Raw genomic sequence first — 25,116 nt, 5'->3', positions numbered from 1 at the left:
GCGTCACTTCGAGCCGAGATGTCGAGCAGTGAGGAGATATTAAAAGCGATCGAGGAGTACCTCGGCGAACCCGCCGAACAAGGAGCGCAAACCGCGCCACCGGCTTCGCCACCAGAGCCGCAGCAGCCGCCGCAGCCGCGGCCGCCAAGGGTCGGAACAATGATCCAGAGGTCCGACCGGGTCAACGAGCGAAAGCGGCAAATGCTCCTGGCCCATCCTCCGCCACCACCAGGGAGAAGGCCGATCCGGCCTTACGAAAAGCCGCCACCACCGCTGACCAAGACCGCAGCAGAGGCACCGGAGGAGATCCTGCGGCCTGCAAGGCCCTTAACCGCACCTCCAATCAAGGTGGAGGTCGAGCCCGGTGTCATCGTGGAGGTACCGCACTTCGCGGTACATGTGAGCCGGCGTTACAAGCCGCGAACGCCGCAAGGACGGTGGATCCTGCGTTTTTCCGGGGACGGAAGACTCCGCTATAAGAGAAAAATCGAATAGATCCGTCTGAACCAGAGGGTCCATTCGTCCGACCGACCGACCATCCGTTCGCTACAACCACCGCTCCGAACATCGAGCCAATATGTGTGCCTCGAATTCAGGGGGGGGGGTGATGTAACGATGCACCCCGTGCACCCCCTGAGATGCATCGTTTCCCGGCATGCGATCCGCCGGAAGCTGCCGCCCGGCAGAACACCCGCCGGGCAGAGGCAGGGGCGCGGTGCGCCAACATTTTTAAAACAACCAAAAACGGCTTTTAGCCGTTAGCCGAAAACCACCGAGCGTCGCCGATGCGGCCCGAACCGCCGACCGGCGAAAACCCGCGTTCGGCGCATCTTCCGAACCCCTCCGAACGGGCCCGACCGTACCGCTTCTCAAACCCGTTCGGAAGGGGTAATATCGCCCCCCTCCGGGGTACACCACCTTGTCATGGTGGAGGGGCTCGGGTGATCCTACGATCCGCTGTGACAGTACCGAGGGTCCAACCCTCGGGAGGGCCGGCGGGGAGGATCACTCGCTAAGAGTGTACCAGGGCACCCGGCTTTGCCCAGGGGACAGTTTGTCCCCGAAGGGTCATTGAGACCCGATGTCGGTAGGGGAAGGAGACCCCGACTACAAACCCCGGCTGCACGGAGCCGATAGGGGAGGATTTCTATCCTCCCTCCGTGCACTTTGCGGGTGCTCCCGCTGGGGGTGAGGGTGCTGCGTGGTGGGTGCTCCTGCCACGTAGCGTCCCTCGGGTGGGGATGTGGGTGCCGGGGTGCCTTGTGTCTGGGGGCGGCATCCTCCTCGCGATCTTGCGGGGTGGGTGCGCGTCCTGGCATGGGGTGCTTTCGGCGTCCCACAATAAAGGGGTCTCGGGGCTAGCCCGTGAGTCCTGGGGGGATGCGGTGGCCGGTCCACTCCGGGCCGGGGTGTCACCCAAGTATGGGTGTCCCTCCGGGGGGGGTGTGGAAGCGGCATCCCGCAAGGGGGTAGGCGCCTCCCACCGCTCGGCAAACGGCCCGGGGTGTGACCCTGGGATACGCGCCGAGTAGGAGGGGGGGACGGGTCGGCAGGTTGACTCACCTGGAGATATCCGGGTGACCGGACTTGTCCGGACTACTGGCTCGGGTCGCACCGAGCCGCTCGGACGTTTCCGAGGCGGGGTCGGTGTGACGGGGATGGCGGCGATTGGGTCTCCCGGCGGGGGGGAAATAACTCCCCCCCGTCGGTCCCCGGTCGTCGTCTGCCGCCAGAGCCGCTCGGACGTTTCCGAGGTCGGGGTCTGGCGGCGGGTTTTTGGTTACCCGGTGGCTGCCGTGACCGTTTCCCCTTCCGAAGCGGCAGTCACCGGGAAGGCGCATAGTCTCGGGTCTGGAGGACCCGAGACGGGACATTATGCTGGTCGCCACGGCGGGTAAGGCGGGGTAGGGGAGCGGCTGTCCCGTCCCAACCGTCCGTGGGGCCCCCCGGGTGGCGCCACCCCTGACGGTGTCCGCGAGATCGGAGGCGCGGAACCCCTGAAAGCCCATGGGAGCGTTAAAACTCCCACGGGTGAGTAGGGGGCTGGAGTCCTGTGCCGGCGCTGCCTTTGGCCGCCGACCCGTGACATATGTCGACTCCCCGGGGGAACTTGGGGCCCTCCGTCGTGGGTGTTGCCGGTCATGTTTCGGGACACTCGCGGCGGGGGTGAGGGTATACCCGGTCGGCAGAGCCGTCAGGGGACAGTGGGATCAAACCAAAAATGAATTGCACTAACAAAACACAAAACAAAATCCCACAAACACAACAAACACCAACAAATATTCAGGAAGGAAGGAAGGAAGAGGAGGGGAGGTTAGAGGCACCCACCACCAGGGCCTCGAAGCCAGGCCCTCGATCATCCAAAATAAGGATGGTTGAGTGCAAAGAAGTCAGAATAAACCTGACAAGAGAAGCTGGGACCTCGGAACCCAGCAAATCCGTATCGCAGACCAGCAACCTTGTGACGGATGAGATGGGAAGGGACGACTATTACCCCGAACATGAGGAGGAGCCCCTCCCAAAGAAAAGGAAGCAGGGTCGTTCCACGACTACAGGCGACTATGAGCGCCTGAAAGCGCGGAAAGCGGTGGAGCGGGAGAGAAGAGAAGCGGAGGAAGAGAGAGAAATGCTTGACCCCTCTACACCGCTAACCGGTTCCCGTGCGTGGAAACGAATGCAGGATAGAGTGGCTGGATATCTGGAGGAAATGAGAGAGGCCCCCCTTGTAGATATCACGGCGCAGACCTTGGACCGGGCCACGGTCCTGAAAAAGATTGTTGTGCGCTTCAAAAACATGCAGGGCACAGTAAAAAAGGAAATCGCAGAGGCGGCCTGTCTTATGCAAGCCGCGCTACACACTCTTGCGATCAGAGCTCTAGCGTCGAGTCCAACAACTGACCTAGAGAATGGCGAAACGGAGGCGGAATCTCTCAGAAGAGAGATCCGCCAATTAAGGGAGGACAATCTCCGTCTTCAAGGAGAGCTTAAGGCTCAAAAGGAGATGGGGAGAATGAAGGCGCCTAGAGTGCTCCCAAGGAAGGAAATAAGCGCTGGAAAGGGAAGGAAAGAAGAAGGGGAAACAGCGAGACCGCCAACTGAGGACACCGACATGGAAATCGAAGTGACCTCCGAAAACCCCCCCGCTCCAGAGCCTATTCTAAGACCCCCCATAAAGGGAGTTCAGAAAAGGTTGGAGTTAGTCTACCCCTCAGGGGTAGATTCGGAGGAGAATCGTAAGGTATACGACTCCATAACTGCCGGCATCGAGCGGCTCCTTCAAAAGAGGAGTCGACTGGCGTACCAAGGCAGCCAGCCCACATCCTCCCAAGAAGCCGCCATCCCCAGAAAGGACCCACAGTCCGCCGCGGCTCCGGCGAGCGCCGGAGTCGTGGTCCCTGCTCGGTCCAAAAAGGGGAAAAAGGATGCTGCCGGGGGAAAAACAGTGCCGAGAAAGGCACCGGAACCCGGCAAGAAGGGGAAGACTGGCCCAGCCAAAACGGTTAAAGGCCAGAGAAAGGCATCCTCTGATCCTACTCCTCTCACCCTCCCGCCGCTTTTGAAATCTCGGGAAACTTCCTGGGCAAAGGTGGGGAGGAAGGAGAGGAAGAAAGGGGAGGCTGCAACAAAATCGCAGCCAGACAATCCCCTCCCGATCAAAAACAGTGGACCTGAGAAGGCCTCCCCCCCTCAAAAATTGAGGGCAAAGGGGAAGGCACAACAGACCACTGGGCCGAGGCCTAGGGCGAGGAAAGCTCCCAGGACGGCCGCGGTAACAATCACATGCCCAGAAGGGCAATATGCGGAGACCATCAGTCTAGCCCGGCAGAAGATAAACCTGTCGGAGCTGGGCATTACAAACGTGAGGGCGAGGAAAGCCGCTACGGGGGCCCTCGTCTACGAGATCCCTGGCGAAGGGAAGAAGGAGAAGGCGGACCTCTTTGCCAACAAACTCATGGAGGTCCTGAGAGAAAAGAAGGGAGTGCGTGTGGCTCGACCATCCAAAAAGGGCGAACTGAGAGTTCGAGGGTTGGACGAGTCAGCCACGAAGGAAGAAGTGGTGGCGGAGGTCGCTAGAATCGGGGGCTGTTATGCCTCCGAGATAAAGACTGGCGAGATACGCACCCTACCCAAGATGATGGGGACATTGTGGGTGCGATGCCCCCTGCAGGCGGCAAGTAAAGTCGCTACTGCAGGTATCACGGAGGATCACGGTAGGCTGGGTTACTGCAAGGGTGGAGGCCTTAAAGCCAAGACCCTTGCAGTGCTACAAATGCCTGGAGAGGGGGCACGTGCGCGAGAAATGCACAAGCGCCATTGATAGGAAGGGATCCTGTTATAACTGCGGTGCGCCAGGTCATAAGGCGAATGAGTGCACCGCTAAAACCAGATGCCCCCTCTGTGCTGAAGCTGGTCTCCCAGCCAATCACAGGGTAGGGGGAACCGACTGCCACCCGAAAAGGAAAGGGAAACCCAAAAATGGGGGAAAATTCACAAACCCTTCCCAAAAGGTGGCAGTGGCAGAAGAGGAGGAAGACGGCCCACCCTCGAAATCGAGGTCGGATACCGCCTCAGATAGGAAGGAAGGGGAACTCCCTAAACCCCAAAGGAAGCCAAGGAGTAAGGAAGCTCCCCGGGGAAAGAAGGAAAAGGGCACCAATGAGGTGCCGGTCGCTGATCTGATACAGCTGGAGGAGGTCTAAACTTAAACTGCTAATGGTTAAGATAGGCCTCCTCCAGACCAATTTGAATCATTGTGCCAGGGCGCAGGACTTATTCACCCATGCCTTGGCTGAAGAAAAATGTGGGATTGGGATTGCGGCCGAGCCATATAAAGTCCCACCCAACCACCCTTGTTGGGCGGCAGACGACAACGGCTCGGTCGCAATCACCTGAAGGCAGGAGCTAGGCTCCCCCCCATGCTCCAAAATTGGAGCAGGGAGGTGCCATGTGGCTGTTGAATGGGGTCCATTGTGGGTAGTTGGATGTTATATCCCCCCCAGCATAAGAGACCCTGCTCAGTTCGGAGACGTCCTCGATGAGATCTCACTCATCATTCAGAGAAGACTCCCCGAACCAATTGTGGTGGCCGGGGACTTTAATGCCAAGAATAGGCTATGGGGTTCTCGGCAAACAAACCGCAAAGGCAGAGTCATGGAGGACTGGGCGGCGGTACTCGGCCTGGTCCTGATGAACCAAGGGTCGAGCAGCACCCTAGTCAGACCGCGGGGGGAATCCATAGTCGATCTGACATGGGCGTCTCCCTCTGCGGCTGACAGAATCGACAACTGGCGCGTGATGCCGCAAGAGACCCTATCCGATCATCTATATATTCGGATGAGGGTCGACGTCACGCGCCGAGGGGTGCTGAATCGCCGCCGAGATAGAGGGGACCCAACACCCAAAAGGTGGGCCCTTAAAAAACTGGATACGGACAGGTTGACGGCCATTATACTCTCGGAGACCTGGTGTGGAAATTCCACTAGGTACAGAAGACCAGGTGGAATGGCTCGGGGCAATTATAACGAGAGCATGCGACTTTGCCATGCCCCGGGCCAGGCCGAGACCGCGCAGAGCGGCGTACTGGTGGACCGAGGAAATAGCGAATCTACGCAGAACCTCGGTCAATGCCAGACGCCGCTTCATCAGAGAAAGGAGGCGCGGTCCCTCCAAGAGTATGGAAGAAGCACTTGAGGGATACAGAGGAACTAGAAAATCCCTCAGTGCGGCCATCAGAAAGGCCAAGGCAAAGGCGTGGGACGAACAATTGCTCACGCTAGATTCGGACCCATGGGGGCGTCCATATAGGCTCGTTATGAATAAGCTAAGACATTGGGCGCCCCCTGCAACGGAGTCGATGGAACCCGAGGTCCTCGAAGACACCCTCTCTACCCTCTTCCCGGTGGCGGGAAGAATTCCCGAAATCCACCAGCGGGAACCGGTGGAGTGGGACGAGGGCTTCGAGGTATCCGACGACGAGATGGCCGGGGCCATCAAGAGATTACGGGCCCGAGGTAATAAAGCCCCGGGTCCTGATGGTGTACCCGGCCGGGTCTGGGTCCACGCCTTGGCTCACCTGTCCGGCACAGTGGCTAGGCTTTTCAGCTCATGCCTCCGGGAGGGATACTTCCCCCCAGTCTGGGAGAGGGCCAAATTGGTCCTCATCCCAAAGGAGGGCAGAGCAGCGGGCTGCCCTTCGGCATACAGGCCCATTTGTTTGCTGGACAAAGTTGGTAAGTTGCTGGAGCGCATCATTTCAAACCGACTCGTCCGGCACCTGAGGAGCGACAGTCCGGACCTCCACGAGGATCAGTTCGGATTCCGCGAGGGACGCTCAACAACGGATGCAATAATCCGAGTCCGTTCCCTCGTGGAGTCTGACACAATGGAGGGCAGGGTAGTTGTTGCGGTTTCGTTAGACATTAAGAACGCATTCAACTCCCTGCCCTGGGGCAAGGTGAGGGATGCCTTGTTGCATCACGGTATCCCTCAATATCTCGTGGAGGTGGCCAAGTCGTACTTCAGGAGCAGGGGCCTGGAGTACCGCAACAAAAGCGGTACTCAATGCCGAAGGGCGATGCATTGCGGTGTTCCACAGGGGTCAGTTCTAGGACTCCTACTCTGGGACATCGCATATGACCGCGTGTTACGTACTGCCCTCCCCCCCGGCTGCAGAGTGGTGTGTTATGCCGATGACACACTGCTGCTGGCCGGGGGTATAGACTGGGGGGAGGCGATTAGGACGGCGAACCTCGCGGTGGCATGTGTCGTGCGTGCAATTAAAGATATGGGTCTGAGGGTGGCCCCCCAGAAAACGGAGGCCATCTTTTTTCACAATGGTCTCCGTGGGAGGCCGCCCGGGGCCCATATCCAGGTGGATTACACCCCTGTCCAGCTGGGGAAAAACTTAAAATATTTAGGCCTACAGCTGGACGGAAGATGGAGCTTTGACGACCACTTCGATCGTCTGGCTGGGAAGGTAAATAAGGTGGTAGCAGCACTCAGTAGGCTGCTACCAAACCTTGGGGGGCCAGACGATCGGGTGCGCCGCATTTATGCGCACACCGTCAATTCGGTGGCCCTATATGGGGCACCAGCGTGGACGGACGAGGCGGTTGGCAGGAAACATATAAGGGACACCCTGCGCAAGATACAGCGCAGGGTGGCCATCCGCCTCGTTCGAGGATATCGGACGGTGTCGCACGCGGCGGCCTCGGTCCTGGCGGGTCTCCCGCCCATGGTGCTTGTGGCGCGAGCACAATCCCGCGCCTACGAGAGGTTGAAGGAGCTCCGTGGGTTGGAAGTAGCGATCACCGCTAGGATTCGGGACGTCGTCAAACTCCAAACCCGACAACAGATGATGGAGGAGTGGGGGGAGTACTTAACCTCCATTCCCCCAACAGATTCAGGGAGCAGAGTCGTCGGGGCCGTGGGGCCTGTCCTAGACGAATGGACAGAGAGGCCCCACGGCAGTATGTCATACCACCTGACGCAGGTACTCGCCGGACACGGCTGTTTCGGCGAGTACCTGCATAAGATTGGGAAGGAAGGCACGACACAATGCCACCACTGTGAGGCGGAAAGGGACACAGCGCAACATACACTCGAGATTTGCCCAGCATGGGTAGAGGAGCGCCGTGTCCTTTCCGAAATTATAGGGGAGGATTTATCGCTCCCGGCAGTTGTTAAAGAAATGGTCGGGAGCGAAGAAGCATGGAGGGCTGTGGCAACCTTCTGTGTCAGAACGATGACACAGAAGGAAGCCGCGGAGCGCGAGAGAGAAAGGGCTGCTGCCGCAATCAGCAGCGAAGAAGAGGATACGGAAAGCGACGGGGGAAGAGGTAGAAGAACAGGAAGAAGGCGAACACGCCGGAGACCCCCCCGTCGCCGCCTCATTGGAGGCAGTGATGTCTCCCCTATCCGACAGGACGGGGGATGATAAACCTGGGGGGAAAACACTACAGTCTTTCCCCCCCCTAATAACACCACCGGTACGGGGGTGGGGTGATCACTGAAACAGATCACCCCACCTATACATATAGGTAGTTCTCGGTTCCCCTCCTACAACAAAGAGGGGGGGAAGGCGAAACAGGACGGGGGCTTGAGCGGGAGACCCAAGCCCTCGTCCTTCCCCGGGGAGAAGAAATTTGCTCCCCCGGAGGAGCGGCATGGGAGTGTGACCCTCCTGTGCCGCAACAAAGGGAAGGCCCTCTCCCAAATATACAAGGGAGAGGGACAAGGGCCGCCGTCCAATAAAAAGATGGCGGCCCTCGGGCAAGGCTAGGCAGGGGCCCTCCGGAAGTATTGCAGGTGCTCGTTCCCGGAGGGCCCCAGACAGGCCCGGGCCAGGTCACCGCAGGGGTTTTAGTGGGTCGGGGGCGTGTCTTAAGCGCCCCTAAAACCCACATAACCCAATGTTTCGTCCCCGCGGGCATTGGGTATCTCCTTGGAGATTTCCCCTGCGTCAAAAAAAAAAAAAAAAAAAAAAGGGTAATATCGCCGCGCGCCGACGCGGGTAATTAGCCGGTATAAAAAGGCCGCATTCGGCAAATTAGAGACCTTTTTCCTAATCCGCTCACTCAGGTGAAGCACACCAAGGAAACCTAGACCGCTCCTAGAAAACTAGCCCAGCTTCAAGTCACGGAGGTAGAGCGAACTCTTCCTCCTTCGAGCTCTCTCGATACTTGATTCGGCTGATCCATCTAGACGCATTCTGACCGTATAAGCGAACCAGAGCGCACTCCGGTTCGATCGAGGGATCTCGATCATCGGTCCAAAATCCGACCATCTAACGCCGGTGCATTAAATCTCGAGGTAGAGTGGAGAGCTACCTCGGACAAGTATTCTCGTCGGCACGGCGCTCCCGAGAAAACTTCCAGCCTTACCGGGAATTATTTCTGCTTTAACAAGAAATAGGCTTATTGCGAAACCACCAGCCGATTCACGGAATCACACGCCTGCAATAAACACGTACAGAAAAACGGTGCTAGACCGACCGCCCAGACGCGCATACTGAAAAACTAGATGCGCTACGTCAAACGAGCATTGAACCGACGCGATTGTAAACACGCGCGATACACGAAGCGTCTTGCATTACAAAAGCAACGCTATTAGCGAATTATAATAAATTCTCGCTACATTTCCGACGCCTTAATTGCATACAAGCTCACATTTATACCGTGCGACACAACACCACGCGTTTCGCGCATTCACATATACGCCACGTGCAGTTATACCGTGCAGTATCACACCACGTATTTCGAGCATTTTCTTATACGTCACGAACAACACCAGACGTTCACATTTGTAACACACATACATACATTGTACGAATTCTAATAAATATCTATTCTTATTTTTTTTTTATAATTACACACGCTCTCGCTTTTCTTTCTGCGACAACCGGACTCTGATCCCGACTCGTCTATCCGACGGTGATTTAAGCGGAAATCGACTGTGACATATCTAGTAAAATATTCATTTTTCGATTATCTTACCTTAATACTTTTATGTACAAAATAATGAGAGGAATCGATTGGTGTAAAGAAAACACATAATTGTTTCGAAAAAAAAATGTAATTGTTAATTGCAAATTACATTTTTTTTTTCGAAACAATTTTGTGTTTTCTTTACACCAATTGATTCCTCTCATTATTTTCTACATAAAAGTATTAAGGTAAGATAATCGAAAAATGAATATTTTTACTAGATATTTTATGGTTTATGTAAAATTAAGAAATTATTTTAAGCCTTAAAATTCGAAAAGTACTTGATGAAAAAATACTTTATGATAGTGTTTTGGAAAGCTGTGGACATAAGCTATAAGAATATGCAATAAAAAATAGGTGGTTCCATTTAAGAAATTAAAGGTGTCCTTGACCTCACCTTAACGATGCCATCCGAGGTCAAACCAATGACACCATCTTATATTCCCCTCAAAACCATACAATTTTTGTCGAAAACGTTTTTCTCTAAAATGCTTAGTTTTTGAAAGAAAAGGGGTGTATGGGTGGTCTAGGACACCCTGTATATATTTCTAGAAAGTAGATTCTGTAAATAACTCGCTTTTTCGTTTCCTCTAACATAAATGTGACGCACGCATCTTATAATTTGCCGCAGTTTCGATGTAAAATATTTCGGACTAGTTTCGCCATTGAACCATTCAATGCCGTGATGATTTCGCGTGAGCCAGTTGTTTTCTTGCCTTATTTTTTCGAGTAATTCGGCAAACGAATGCGGCGGTATCATAATCCAATAATTGACGATTGGAGCGTCAATCGTTACAACAGCAACCTCCTTAGGGATAAATTTTTTCTTCGCATCGCGGAAACCCTGAATATCGACGACTGTATCCATTTTACGAAAAACTTATGTGATTCGACGCGAGGCTCTATACGAAACGACGACGCCGAGCGTGTCTCCAACGAAACTGAATATTTTTCGAAACGTTGCGCAATGATGTCGGCGTTTTGAGCGAAGTAGAGGGGGAACAATTTTAAGCGTCTATAAAAAACCTACCCTGAAAAATCGACGATGACTTGACGAGACAAGTCGATTTCTATGACATTATCGAATTCGGCATAAAGAATACAATTAACCGTCCGAAGAAAGTGTCTACGAATCGCACTTCTAATCGTAAACTACCATGTTTGACGAGATTCCAATGTCCAGCGCAATTAGCGGATAGATCGGGAGTAAGATCAAAAGCGAATAAAGTATATCCTTTGAAATAATCGTCTCTGCTTATAGAATTTCTTTCGTTCAAAAAATGAATACCTGTTCCCGAGAAAAGCGTTTGATAAGCTCCGATGTAAAGCGGTTCCTCCACGGAGAAAGCTGGTTGCAAAGGTCTACTGGGAATTTGCGTGCCATCGACGTACAGCGAAAAGAAATTTATTCCGTAGTTTTTGTAATTAAACGGATTTAATTTTCTGTCACCATTAAACGCTTTATTACTAACGAAACCGACTATTACTCGCTTCGGTAATTGACCGAGTATTACATTATCAAACGATTCACCCATAACGCTATGAATCGTGAATGTTTTAACCTCGACTCTCGTGAGCGGATATTTGGCTGTAACTTTACTCATCATTCTCGCATGCGCGAGTAACAAACCTGAGCTTATTTTCGTCCTTCTAACGAGCAAGGTAGCATCGAAAATATGAATTTTCGATGTTCCGCTACTTTCCATGAGACAAAACGAATCTTTTGAACGAACGAATCTCAACCGTACTTCTACATCGTTAATTAAAAATTTGTCTTGATTGAAAACGTCGCAATGGAGATGTCCTACGAGAGCTAACGCCTTCCCTCCGGAAATGTAACGAGCGCGTCTCGCGAGAGCGGGATTGCCGGGATTTGATTCCAACAGATCGTCCATGTGTCCAGGTGCATCCATGTCCCATAGACAGGAAGTTAGATGGGAAGTTTTTGCGGGTGAAGAATAATTTAACAACACCTCTACGTACGCTCGGTACGCGTAAGCGTTGTTTGGAGGCGATACGAGCTTTTGATTCTTATTCCTGAAGTCTGTCTCGCGGAATCGGCGTTTGTTTCTACACGTAGACGAAGACTCAGCATGGTGTGCATGAGATCTAAATATTCTTCTCCGTGTCCAGGGATGACGAATTCTATCGTCCGAGAGAGAGGTCACGGGTTTGTAATGAATCCATTGCGAACTTTTGATGCTAGTTTGCGTAGGTGGTAGAGAGAAAAGATCGAGTTCGCTCTTTAAACACTCGCTCGAATGCGTGTGAAGAAAAGACATATTTCTTTATCGCAAATTGCTCGCTGTCGTCCGTCGGTCACCATCGTCGTTAAATTAGAATGCTTTGAATATAACCGCTTAAGAAAATATATCGGATACGGTACGTTTTTTACCGATTTTACATCGTTTCGCAGACGTTTTAAGTCTTTTTTTCACAACCGTATGACTTTTCTTCTTCTTTTTATTTCTCTGTGCTTTTGTAGTCGTTTTTTTTCCCAACCGCTTTGATTTTCTTATTCGTTCGTCGTCGCTTACGAGCCGATGTTATTGCGGATCGTGCGATGTGATTATCAAGCCCGACAAAAGGGAATTGAGCTACATACATTTTCGCATCAGACTTATATCCCGAGCCCTTCATTAGACTACTTATTTTTTCTTTGGCTTTTCTCTTGAGTTTATCTCGCGATTTTCCAAAACGGTGTTTGACCGCTATCTTAAGTGGCGTATTGTTTTCGATGTCTTCGATTACATTAACACCGGCTCGTAAAGCTTCTTTCCCCATAGCTCATACGGCTTTACCTAAATATGGTAGTACGCGTCTGAATAATCTCCCGAGAAAACTACCGATTCCGTGACCGCGTTGATAGGGCGATCCGACGAAAACTCGCGGAATTCTGCCGCCGCGACCGCCTCCGTTCTATAATTCGTCGCGATATACCGAGTAATAGTCCATTAATAATAATAATAATGAACGGTCAAATGCGCTTTTTCTCTTTCGCAGATTCCGTGTATTTTATAATATCTAATCGATACGTCTAAAGTGCAAAGTCACCGTCAACGTTCCGAATTCGAATGGTATACCTTCTCCCTGTTGATCTCTTATATCTATTTCGATTGTTCGGAAACATGTTTGACGCAAAGCGATGTATTGTGCGGGCGAAAAATGGCTTATCTGGCTAGATGCAAACGAATAATCATTTCAAGCGTCGAGTGCGACTATTCGAAGAAGAGGCGATTGTACATCACCCGTGATATAAGATTCACAAATGTCACAGTAGACGAAAAGTTTGTCGGAAATGCCTCGCATCAAGCTAGCTGGTTTGTCGGCTATTATATACTCGATATCAACCTCGAGTGCAAAAAGAAATGACGGGAAAAGTAAGTGTGAATGTTTTTTACCGTCTATATCAAAACCGAGTATTCGACAAAGTTTGTCGGAAAAATATACGTAATGGACCATGTCGCATTTCTCTTCTACACAAGAAAGTTTCATAACAACTCTACCTCCGACTTTTAATTCCCAAACGATAGTTTACCAATTTGGACGCGTAATTCATCGTTTCTATAATATCGTGTATACTTGAATAAACGCTTGGTGGTACTTCGGCATCGTCTACAGGAATTATCTCTTCGTTCTTCCTTCTAACATTGAGGAATTGTAATGTACCTTCTCCAGGGTATATATAAATAGCTACATGGAAACTGGATCTCCGTGAGCGCTACTTCCCAACGACCGCTTAAGTTTATACATTGAAATAATTCGGTGGTGAAATACGTTGTTTTATTTTCCGGAAAGTATCGCATGCTACTATTGCTCGGGAGGATTATGTAAAATTCTTCCCCTCTTATTTTGATATTAAACTCGAGGCTGGTATCCAAGAATCGAATTTAGAAGGATATCCCCGCCAACTAACTAGTAATTGTTTATTGTTACCTCGTCCCTTGGTTTTTATCACACGGTCTACGATAAATTCTCCCTCTCGCAAGTCTTTAATAACATGTGTTAATTCTTGCTCGTAAAAAATCCCGTCTATAACCTCGCTCTGTAAATCACTTAGTTCGTATACAGAAGGTTTTCTCCATTCGAGAACGCGATGAATTCGAAATATTTCTTCGCTCCAATCTGCCTCGTATCCTTTCTCAAACGCTGCTTTTGCTCTACTAATGCGTACGAGTTCGCCCGCTTTGTATTTACACTTTAGTTTGCGTCCGCGATTTTTTCTCCCTTCAGCATCATCATCATTGATATTCCAACATCAATTTATATTTTCTCGCGCGATACGCGCATTTTCCAACGTAACAGCCACGGGTTGCATTTTAATGCTAGAAAGTATGATTGTAAGCGTGAACAATATCCTGCAAAATATCGATATAACGACGAGTATTTTTATGCGTAAAATAACGCCACATCCTCTCCTTAAGTGTTTTATTGAAACGCTCGACTATAGCTGCTTTAATATCAGGATTACGAGCTACACGAAAATAGATGCTTTTTTCTTTCAAGAATTTTTGTACAGCACTCGCGATAAATTCTTTACCTTTGTCGGTTTGTAGGTATACAGGTAAACGTTTTTTGTTTCTCGAGAATATGTTCTGAAAGGCCTTTATCACGCACGCCGAAGTTTTATCGCGTAAAGGTTCTACCCAAGCAAATTTGCTAAGTATATCGATAACCACCAGTAGATAGGAATATCCGTCATTATAACTCTTAAGATTACAAAGATCGATCAAATCCGCCTCCCATATATCATCGATATTTGTCACGTTATGATGTAAACGCGGAAATTTTCGACGTACTGGACGATGCAGCGTGTACGCGTCTTGCGATTTAAGCTAGTCGACAACCTCGTTACACGAGAAATTCGGCTTAGCCACTCGTGATAAATTGACCGTCGCTGAATAACCCGCGTAGTGCGAAGGATCGTAATATAATTTTTCGAGTTCCATGATCGAAAATCATAAAAATCATCCCAGTTAAAAATTCGCATAAACAAATATCCGCATTGTTCGACGTTATAAAAATCATAGAATTCAAAATTAACGGGCGTCGAGAAACTTCTCGAAATCTCTATTTGTCAAGAAAAACTCGATCGTTCCCGTTATCTCTCATTTTTTCAACTCATAAGAAACGCGTGTCATAAACGTTCACAATAACAAAGCAACCGTCGACAAAATCAGGGAGGCGTATGGGCATGCGCGCCCATACGTCACGATCAGTTGATTGCCAATCAGCTGATAGAAAAAGGTTGCGCGCATGACAATTAAAGAATTGTCAGCGTCAGACCTCATCGGCGGCCAATTGTACGTGGCGCCCTGAGGTCACCGCTAAATTACAAAATTTATTGGGCCACGTCGCAGCGAGCCTAAGATTCCGCTCGCCTTATAACGGGCACCGCACGCGAGCAAGTCGAAGTCTCGCACTTTTCGTTCAACCGCACTTTTCGCTAAACCGCTTCGCTTTGTTAAAACCGCTATTTCTTATAACGACCGCAATTCCGCCTCGACTACGATTAACCGCTTCGCTTAGAGAAAAATCGCTTTTTTTGTAAAACCGCAAAGTCACGCCGCTATTTTCGGCTTCGGTCTCATCTCGACGTCTTCACTGTTTTAGTGTCTGAAACTTTTGTACATATTGTGATCATAATTTAACTGTGTGGTGTTTAAAATAAAAAATCAAAAATACAAAAAAATTACGTGTCGTGTAGAGTCTCTATAGCTATAAGAATTCTGTCTCGTCCTGTTCTATCGCGCTCCGCTAAATTCTGCGCTGTCGCGGCAATTCTTTAGTCGCTCCGCGAACATTCTGGTCCTTCGAGCCGGATCGTTTCTCATCCGCATCCGCAGCTTCGCGAGTGACCTTTCCAGTGCTGTACAGTGCAGCGAGTTCCTGAACAGACAGACAAAAACAATCTAAAATGAGTGCCGACTTAAGAGCGCTACTGGAGGCTCAGAACGAGATCCACGGTCGCATGTCCCGCTCCGTGGACAACCTCCGCAAAATGGTGATCAACAACATCACCCTCGGCGCCGTCCGAGCTCGTCTCACCATCCTCGATAACCTCTGGGCGAAATTCGAGGCTCAACAGGAACTCATACGGGCAGCTCTGAAAGAAAGATATCTGGAGAGTGAGTACGTTAAAGCTGATTTCATTGATACCGCGAAATGTACTTACGTGTCCCAGCGAAGCACGTTAACCGGGTACGCCGATAAACTCAGGGCCGAATCATCTACCGCGCCCAAAACCGAGCCAAATTCAGAGCACGCTCCAAAAATCACGTTGCCGCGCATTAAGCTCCAAAATTTCTCGGGCGCGTACGAAGATTGGCCCGCGTTCCGCGATCTTTTTGTCAATCATCGGCGACAATTCGTCAATCTCAGACGTCGAGAAACTGCATTATCTCCGTTCCTGTCTCCAAGGACCTGCGGAAAGATTGATTCGTCCGTTATCGATCACCGGAGATAATTATGAGCGAGCTTGGACCATCTTGAGTAAGCACTACGAAAACAAGCGAGAGCTGATACGCTCCAATTTCGCCTCGTTCACTGCAGTGCCGAAAATGAAGGCGGAGACCGCCGAAGAATTAAATCGCATATTCAACGCTATCAGAATCGCTGTGAACGCTCAGGAGAGCATTAAGAGACCCATCGCCACCCACGGGATGGACCTTTTTAACCATCTCGTTGTCGAGCTCTTCGATGCGCGAACTCGACTTGAGTGGAAGACCTCCACATGCGATTCTTTCGATCCGCCGGAGCACGACGCCTTGATGGACTTCATCTCGAAGCGAATTCTTGCCTTAAACGCTGCGAAGCCAAAGGCAAACGCGAAGGCGTCAAGCGATCCGCCGCGCTCCGCAAAATCGCACTTCGCGAAGAACGGATCCGACTCCTTCAAGTGCGCCGCGTGCAAGGGAAACACACCCTAATGTAGTGCTCGGAGTTCAAGACCAAGCCCGCGAACGAAAGGAAGTCCTTCGTTGAAACCAACAAATTGTGCTTCAACTGGCTCGGTAATTACATGATGGCGAAATGTCAGTCCATCAAGACGTGCGTCTCATGCAAGTCACGGCATCACTCTTTGCTGCACGATGCCTATCAATCGGCAGCATCTAACGAGGCCAGCTCTCTCTCCGTCATGCGCCCAACGTCTGACCGTAAGGCGATTCTTCTCGCCACCGCGCGCGTAATCATCGCCGATCATTTGGGGAGAACTCAAGCCGTCTGAGTCCTGATCGACCAGGGATCGGAAGTGTCCCTCATCGCGGAAGCCCTGGCTCAACGGCTCCGATTGCCACGAACTCGCTCCTCATTGACAATCGTCGGAATCGGGGGAGCTCGATCAGGAGTCACTAGGGGAAGGATCTCGCTGAGTCTCTCGTCCGGAGTAACAGGAGCTACTCTCCCCGTCGTTGCGTACATTCTGTCGCGTCTCTTCACGTATTCTGGGCCGATCGTGCGAAGCAAAGCCACATGGTCGCATATTTGCGGGCTCTCGCTGGCGGATCCGGAATATCTGAGGCAGAATCCTGTTGAACTTCTGCTCGGCGCCGACGTATGTTCCACCATTTTTGAAGATGGATTCCGCAAGGGTCGCAAGGATGAACTCATCGCGCAAAAAACCGCTCTAGGATGGATCCTGTCAGGTGGATGCAGGGCCGCATCACCGCACGCTCCACGCAGCTCTCTCCAATGCTCCGTGGATCACGAGCTGAACGAGCTCGTTCAGCGATTCTGGGAGCAGGATAGGGAACCCTCCGCTCCTGTTGCACTCACGCCGGAAGAAGACAGGTGCGAGGAGATCTACGTCCGCAGCCATAGTCGGACACCCGCAGGACGGTACGTCGTCAGGCTGCCGTTCTCTGGATCACCGCCATCTCTCTCCAAAACCCGCAAGCCGGCCGAACGCCTGCTGTCCGCAATGGAGCGTCGCTGCACCCAGGATGCTCAGTTCGGGGGTTGTACCGTGCCTTCATGCAGGAATATGAAGACCTGCAACACATGGAGGCAGTAACCAAATCCACAATTCAAAGGAATACCGCTTTGTGCTACTTACCGCACCATGGAGTGCTGCGGGAAATTAGCACCACAACAAAACTCCGAGTCGTCTTCAACGGCTCCCAGCGCACCAAGTCAGGTAGTTCGCTGAACTCGCAACTGCTGATTGGTGTCAACCTCTTGCCAGCTCTCGCTGACGTTCTTCAACGCTGGCGCTGACACCGCTATGTGCTCGTAACGGACATCGAAAAGATGTACCGACAGATCCTCGTTCATCCGGAGGACCGCGATCTACAGCGCATTCTTTGGCGGCACAATACCGTCAACGAAGTCCGCGAATACCGCCTGAAGACGGTGACATACGGGCTGGCGTGCGCGCCATTTTTGGCGATACGAACCCTTCGCCAGCTCGCCGACGACGTTCTCTATACCCACGTGGGGCTATTGCGCTGCGCTGCGATACTTACGTGGATGACGTCGTAACCGGAGCAAGTACCTTGTCGGAGGCCACCACGCTGCAGAAAGAACTATGCAGCCTGTGCACGGCGGGCGGGTTTCCTCTTAGGAAGTGGGCCGCCAACCATGACGACATCCTGGCTGGAGTTCCGCAGGAGCACCGACTCACCAGCACACCACACACATGGTCGCACGAGGGACATTCCACATTGGGTTTGCACTGGCACCCGGTCAACGATCACTTCACCTACACGATTCAGACTCGGCAAATCTCAGAGTTCACGAAGAGACGTGTCCTCGCGGAGACCGCGCGCCTGTTCGATCCACTGGGCTGGCTCACTCCAGTCATCAGCCAAGGCTCACTCAAGTCATTGCGAGCCAAGATCCTCATCCAGTCCGCGTGGTTGCAGAAGCTGGATTGGGACACCCCACTTCCGGCAGCAGACACTCAATCCTGGAAGCGCCTCCTCGACGAACTTCCGCTGCTGAACACGCTAAGGATCAACCGCTGGTTGGGGAGCGACGGCTCAAGAACTCGCGTCGAACTTCATGGCTTCGCTGACGCGAGGATACGCCGCGATGCTGTACCTCCGCACCACATCACACGGTCACACCACGCTACACCTATTGGCTGCTAAAGGCAAGGTCGCCCCAGTGAAGCCGATATCCTTGCCGCGACTCGAGCTCTGCGCGGCTACACTCCTTACAAACATCACTAGTCACATTCGCACTTTGCTAGGTCTGTCCACAGCTTCCATCTATCTTTGGTCGGACTCCAAAGTCACGCTGCACTGGATCCACGGACATGCCTCCCGTTGGAAGACATATGTGGCAAACCGAGTGTCGCATATCCAGTTGCAGCTACCAGAGGCTCGTTGGCGACACGTACCGGGGCGAGACAATCCCGCAGACTGCGCCTCGAGAGGAATCTTGCCGAGCGAGCTGATCTGTCACTCGCTGTGGTGGACGGGTCAAGCCTGGCTAAAGAACGAGGCACTCTGGCCAAGCGACAATAGCAACACGCCCGATGCAGAATTACCAGAGCAGCGAGCCGTCGGCTCGCTCAGCGCCGTCGGCCGAGTGATCACCGAGCCCGAGATGCTTCTCCGCTTCTCTTCACTACATCGGCTCTTGAGGGTTACAACCTGGTGCCTCCGATGGCGACGCAAGGTCCAACAAAATTCTTTGAGGCACACTTCCGCTGTCACTACTCCATCACTCGAACCGCAGGAAATGGACGCAGCACTGATCAGCTGGATTCGCACGGCACAATCACGGCACTACCACACGGAGGTCTCATCGCTGGATGGGAATCGCACCATGCTACCACGCAGTCCGCTCAAGAGGTTGAGTCCATTCCTCGACAACAACGGCGTGATGAGAGTCGGGGGCCGACTCAAACACGCGAGTCTCCCTCAGGACGAACGGCACCCGATGATTGTACCGCCAGACTCTTGGATAGCACAGCTCCTGGTGGATTCCTATCACCGTCGTACAATGCACGGAGAAGTTCAGCTCATCCTAGGATTACTTCGCCAACGCTTTTGGATCCCGCGAGGCCGAGCCATAGTGAAGAAATTCATCCATCGATGCGTGACTTGCACACGATGGAGAGCAGCAGCACCGCAACCTCTAATGGGCAACATCCCCCTGGGACGAGTGACTCCTGCCCGTCCATTCCAGGAGTTGACTTCGCCGGTCCGATTTTCATCCGTACCACTAAAGGTCGAGGTCACCGGACGTACAAGGGCTTCATCTCGGTCTTCGTGTGCTTCAGTTCAAGGGCAGTCCACCTCGAGGCAGTGTCGGATTACACGGCGGAAGCGTTCTTGGCCGCCTTCCATCGTTTCGTCTCCCGTCGAGGCCTCTGTCAAGAAGTCTTCTCTGACTGCGGCACCAACTTCATCGGAGCGAGTCGAGAGCTCCGAAAACTCTTCTGCGCATCATCGTCCGACGGCCGCCGAATCGCTCACGCTGCCGTTACGGAGGGAGTGAAGTGGCACTTCAATCCTCCGGCAGCCCCGCACTTCGGAGGATTGTGGGAAGCTGCTCATTTGATGGGATTATATAAGAATTAAATTCAATATTAATGAAATCAGAATATTCATATCTTCAATATCATTGGTGACCTATGCATTTGATTGTTAACTTATTTATGTGATTTTCTTCTGTAATATATAAAATTTTTAATGAGGGGATAGCAATAAATATTAAGATAATTATAGGCGAAATAGTTCAAATTATTTCTATTAAATGACCTTGAAGTAAGAATCGGTTAGTTATTTTATTAAAGAATAAAAAAATTATAGAAAATAAAATTATAAAAGTAATGAAAATTAAAATAATCATAGTAAAATCATGGAAGAAAATTATTAGCTCAGAGGATGGGGAATTTGCATCTTGTAATGAAATTAATCAGGTGTAAATTTTTAATAAAAGGTTTTTAAAAACTTTATGTATAGGGTTTAAATCTATTGCACTTTTCTGCCATATTAAAAATTTAAAGTAAAATATTTAAATTCAGGGAATTTCATTATATCTATGATGATGAAGGAGGATAATGATTTAATCATTCTAAAGAGGAGTTTAAATAGAATATATTGATAATTATACGTTTAGAGGATAATGCTTCTCAGATTAAAAATAAGAGTATAATTAATCTAATAATTGAGATAAGAGATCCTATTGATGAAATAATATTTCATGAAAGAAAGTTGTCTGGGTAATCGGAGTATCGTCGTGGTATTCCACTTAAGCCTAAAAAATGTTGGAGAAAAAATGTTAAGTTAACACCAATAAATATTCTAATAAATTGAATATTTAATAGGAAGTTGTTGAGAGAGAAAACACACAGTTGTTTTTTCTTTACACCAATTGATTCCTCTCATTATTTTGTACATAAAAGTATTAAGGTAAGATAATCGAAAAATGAATATTTTACAAGATATTTTATGGTTTATGTAAAATTAAGAAATGATTTCAAGCCTCATAACTCGGAAAGTACTTAATGAAAACTAACTTAATTATAGTGTTTTGGAAAGCTCTCGAGATAAGCTACAAGAATATGCAAAAGCATATAGGGTGTCCCATTTAAAAAGTTGGAGGTGACCTTCACATAACCTTGACAACGCTATTCGAGGTCATAATAATGTTGCTGTGTAATGCGCCACATAAAACCCTATAACTTTTGTATGAAACATTTTTTTTTTAAATGCGTATTTTTCGAAATATTAAGGGGTTTCCACACTTTTGCTAAACCCTGTATAATTATATATGTAGGGAATATTTCTGCGTAACTATGTTTGTGTCTATGCAGGCAAATGTAATAAATGTCTATGTAACTATAATTATGGTCGCGCAATCAAATATGTAAATTTCTACACACATACGCGCGCGCGCGCGCGCACACACACACACACACACACACACACACATATATATATATATATATATATATATATATATATATATATATACAGGATGAGCCATTTTAATTAACGCACGCAATTATTTCGGAAACAAAGCATTTTAGAGAAAAATGTTTCAGACAAAAGTTTTATGGTTTCGAGGGGACCATAAGACGGTATCATTGGTTTGACCTTGAAGAGTTATTTGGAGGTCACATGAAGGTCACCTTCAATTTCTTAAATGGAACCTACTATTTGTCATTGCATATTCTTGTAGCTTATATCAAGAGCTTTCCAAAACACTATAATTAAGTACCTTTTCGTTAAGTACTTTTTGAGTTATGAGGCTTGAAATCATTTCTTAATTTTACATAAACCGTAAAATATCTAGTAAAATATTCATTTTTCGATTATCTTACCTTAATACTTTTATGTACAAAATAATGAGAAGAATCAATTGGTGTAAAGAAAAAACATAGTTGTTTTTAAGAAAAAATATGTAATTTGCAATTAACAATTACATATTTTTTCTTAAAAACAACTGTGTGTTTTCTTTACACCAATTGATTTCTCTCATTATTTTGTACATAAAAGTAAGTAGATATACAGAGCCGGTTCTAACCCTGGGGCTCCGAGGGGGGGTGAGGGGCGAGGGGGAACCGCGGCGGGGGGGGTGACGTCACGTGCGGGGGGGTGACGTCACGTACGGGGGGTGACGTCACGCGGGGGATGATGACGTCACGCGGGGGATGATGACGTCACGCGGGGGATGAAGACGTCACGTGCGGGGGATGATGACGTCACGTGCGGGGGTGACGTCACGTGTGGGGGAGGGGGGATCCGCGGCGCGAGCGATGGACGAGGGGGTCCGCGCGGGTAGGGGGGATCCGCGGAAAGAAGACGGTTGTGTGAAAAGGATAGCGTAAAGTGTGTGAAGAGGACAGTGCGACAAGGATGGCATCAACGTGTGACAAGGATGGCGTCAACGTGGGACAAGGACGACGCATTGTAAGATGCTGCATAGGTGGGAGAAGGACGATGCAAAGGTAAATGAGCAACGAGCATATGAAAGAGAGAAAATGATAATATCGCGAACAACGCGTACGAAAGAGAACGATAATAGCGCGAGAACAACGCGTGCGAGAGAGAACGATAGCGCGAAGAGAACGCATACGAAAGAGAACTATAATATCGCGAGACTTAGAACGATAATAGCGCAAGACAACGCGTGCGAGAGAGAGCGAGAGAGCGCGAGAACAACGCGTGCGAGAGAGAACGAAGATATCGCGAGACTTACAACTAACGCGCGAGAGAGAACACAACGAAGATATCGCTATACTTACAACTAGCGCAAGCGAGATAGAGACGCAAGGGATGGGAGCGCAAGGAGAGGCGCGTAAATAATTTTTTTTTTTAATTAAAATATAAAAATTTATTTTAATATGTGTGTGTGTAAATACATTTATGTGTGTGTGTGTGTGTGTGTGTGTGTGTGTGTGTGTGTGTGTGTGTGTGCTTAAAATTAAGAATAACAGTAATATAATAGTAATAAGAATAGTAATAATAGTAATACAGGGCGATCCTGAAAAACGTTATGTCTTTAAAATGACGTATTCTTGACACCATTCTAAGACAATTTTTCCTTTACCAAAATTTGATTTGAAGCGTAGTTTTTGAATTATGAGCAAAAATAGTTAGTAAATCACGCGTCGGGTACAGAAGGCAGGCAGGAGCGGCGCGGCGTGCCGCGAGCGCGGGCGCAGCTGACCGCCCGACGGGTGATTATCACCGCATGAGTCGCTAACTATTTTATCTTATAACATAAAATTATGCTTTAAATAAAATTTTGGTAAAGAAGAAAATGTCTTAGAATTACGTCAGAAATACGTGTTGCTTAAAATAACGTTATTTTAATAATGAAAAGTTGTTCCGGATCGCCGGCCGTCCGACGTTGCAATCAGCTGATTGCTACACGCGATGTGTGTATGGCGGAGTGTGTGCGTAAGAGAGAGAGAGAGAGAGAGAGAGAGAGAGAGAAAGAGAGAGAGAGAGAGGGAGGGTAGGAGGGACAGACATTCATACACACGCACGCACTTTTTTTCTCGCTCTCTTTCTCTCTTTTACGCAACACTCGTACACTCTCTCATTCAGTCTCTCACTCACACTCTCTCGGACACTCACTCACTCACTCACCTGCTTACTCACTTGCTCACTCTCCTTGTAGCAGCGTAGCGAATCTTCATGCTATGTATTGTTGTTATCTGCTGCACGGTTATGATTGCTAGAGATGCACGACACATCGAAATTTTTTCGATTATTAGTCTCACACTCGATTGACACAATACAGATTACACGATAACGAGTTTACTGTTTATTCACTCACTATTGATTTATCGATACCAAAAATTACTTTCAAAGAAACGCGAATGCAAACAGCACATGACTCGACGCGAAGCGACGGACCGCGGAGACTGCGCGACCACAAGAGTTATGTTGCCAGAAACGCGACACGCGACATCTAACAAATGACTTGCGCGTGGCGCGTGATTGACGCGAGATAAGACGAACGATCGGCTAAAACCTTCGCATTGCGAATGCGGTAGAAAACATGAAACGTATAATGACATACTTAAAAAATTAATTATTTATTATAAATAATAACTATTTCTAATAATAATTATTATTTTATAATTATTATTATTTTATTATTTTAATTATTATTATTATTATTATTATTTTAATTATTATTATTATTATTTTATAATTATTATTTTAAAAAGCATGTGTTGTACGTTATTACGTTTTCGAAATTATTGCATTCACGATGCGAAGATTTAAGTCAATCGCAAGAATAATGTAATTAAAATTACATTTGGAAAAATTTATTTTTATTCTGCTCACAATGAAATGTTCCAACGTGAAAATGTATTGGTCGCTCTGAAAAGAGCGGATTGATTAAAAAAAATTTTAAAGCAGATGCTCAAAATGCCCGCCATCCATCCTAATGCAAGCTCTCATGCGTTTTAATAAGTTTCTTTCGACGTTTTCCATTATTTCTTCGTCAATATTCCAAATAGAGAATCGTAATCTTGTCTCCAGATCTTCAATATCTTCGGGAAGCGTTTTATAAATTACTTCCTTGCAGTATCCCCATAAGAAAAAATCTAGAGGATTGAGATCCGGAGATCTTGCGGGCCAACGTATCGGGCCGTACCGACCCATCCAGCGTCCGGGAAAATTCTCGTTTAAGTAATTCGTAACGATCCTGGCGTTGTGTGGCCCAGCACCGTCTTGTTGGAAGATAATATCGTTTCTTTCAAATAATGGCACATCTTCTAAGAAATGTGGTAGATTTTCTGTTAATAAATCGACGTAGGTTCTTCCAGTTAAAATATCTGGAAGAATAACTGGACCAAGTATTTCAGTGCCCATTATTCCAGCCCATACATTAATCTTCCAACGAGTTTGAAAATTTCGAAATCGCGTGACTCTGGGATTTTCTTCGCTCCAAAAGTGCATATTATGCACATTAAAAATTCCTTCTTGTGTGAATAGCGATTCATCGCTGAATATCACACGAGAGGAATATCTGGGATCTCGATCGACGTTTCGCAGAAAATTTTCGCAAAACGTTCGTCTTGCAGGGTAATCTGCTGGTCGTAAATGCTGCACGCGTGTATAATGAAACGCGTGCAACTTTTCTTCTTTTAATATTCTTTGTACGGTTGTATAGGATAAATCATGTTCTCGAGCAACTACCCGAATACTTG

At 48.9% G+C, this 25,116-nt stretch overlaps 1 protein-coding gene across 1 annotated transcript; it reads left to right on the top strand.

Moving 5' to 3' along the window:
• The first annotated feature begins 16,576 nt into the window (after positions 1-16,576).
• LOC145974361 (uncharacterized) lies at positions 16,577-17,499 on the top strand. The gene is made up of 2 exons (XM_083104147.1): positions 16,577-16,642; positions 16,729-17,499. The coding sequence occupies exons 1-2, from the start codon at positions 16,577-16,579 to the stop codon at positions 17,497-17,499; spliced, it is 837 nt and encodes a 278-aa protein (XP_082960273.1).
• The last annotated feature ends 7,617 nt before the right edge of the window (positions 17,500-25,116 follow it).

The sequence above is a fragment of the Camponotus vicinus genome, unplaced genomic scaffold, assembly GCF_025532165.1.
Source record: "Camponotus vicinus isolate PSW18456_S1 unplaced genomic scaffold, iyCamVici1.0 SCAF_7, whole genome shotgun sequence".
NCBI lineage: Eukaryota > Metazoa > Arthropoda > Insecta > Hymenoptera > Formicidae > Camponotus > Camponotus vicinus.
This window is presented reverse-complemented; position numbering and strand designations above follow the sequence as displayed.

Excerpts from the sequence above, each read along its gene's own strand:
- LOC145974361 (XM_083104147.1), top strand. The coding sequence starts at position 16,577 with ATGCCTATCAATCGGCAGCATCTAACGAGGCCAGCTCTCTCTCCGTCA. Across the intron at positions 16,643-16,728 it reads CATGCGCCCAACGTCTGACC|GGATCGGAAGTGTCCCTCAT; the intron begins GTAAGGCGATTC and ends CTGATCGACCAG.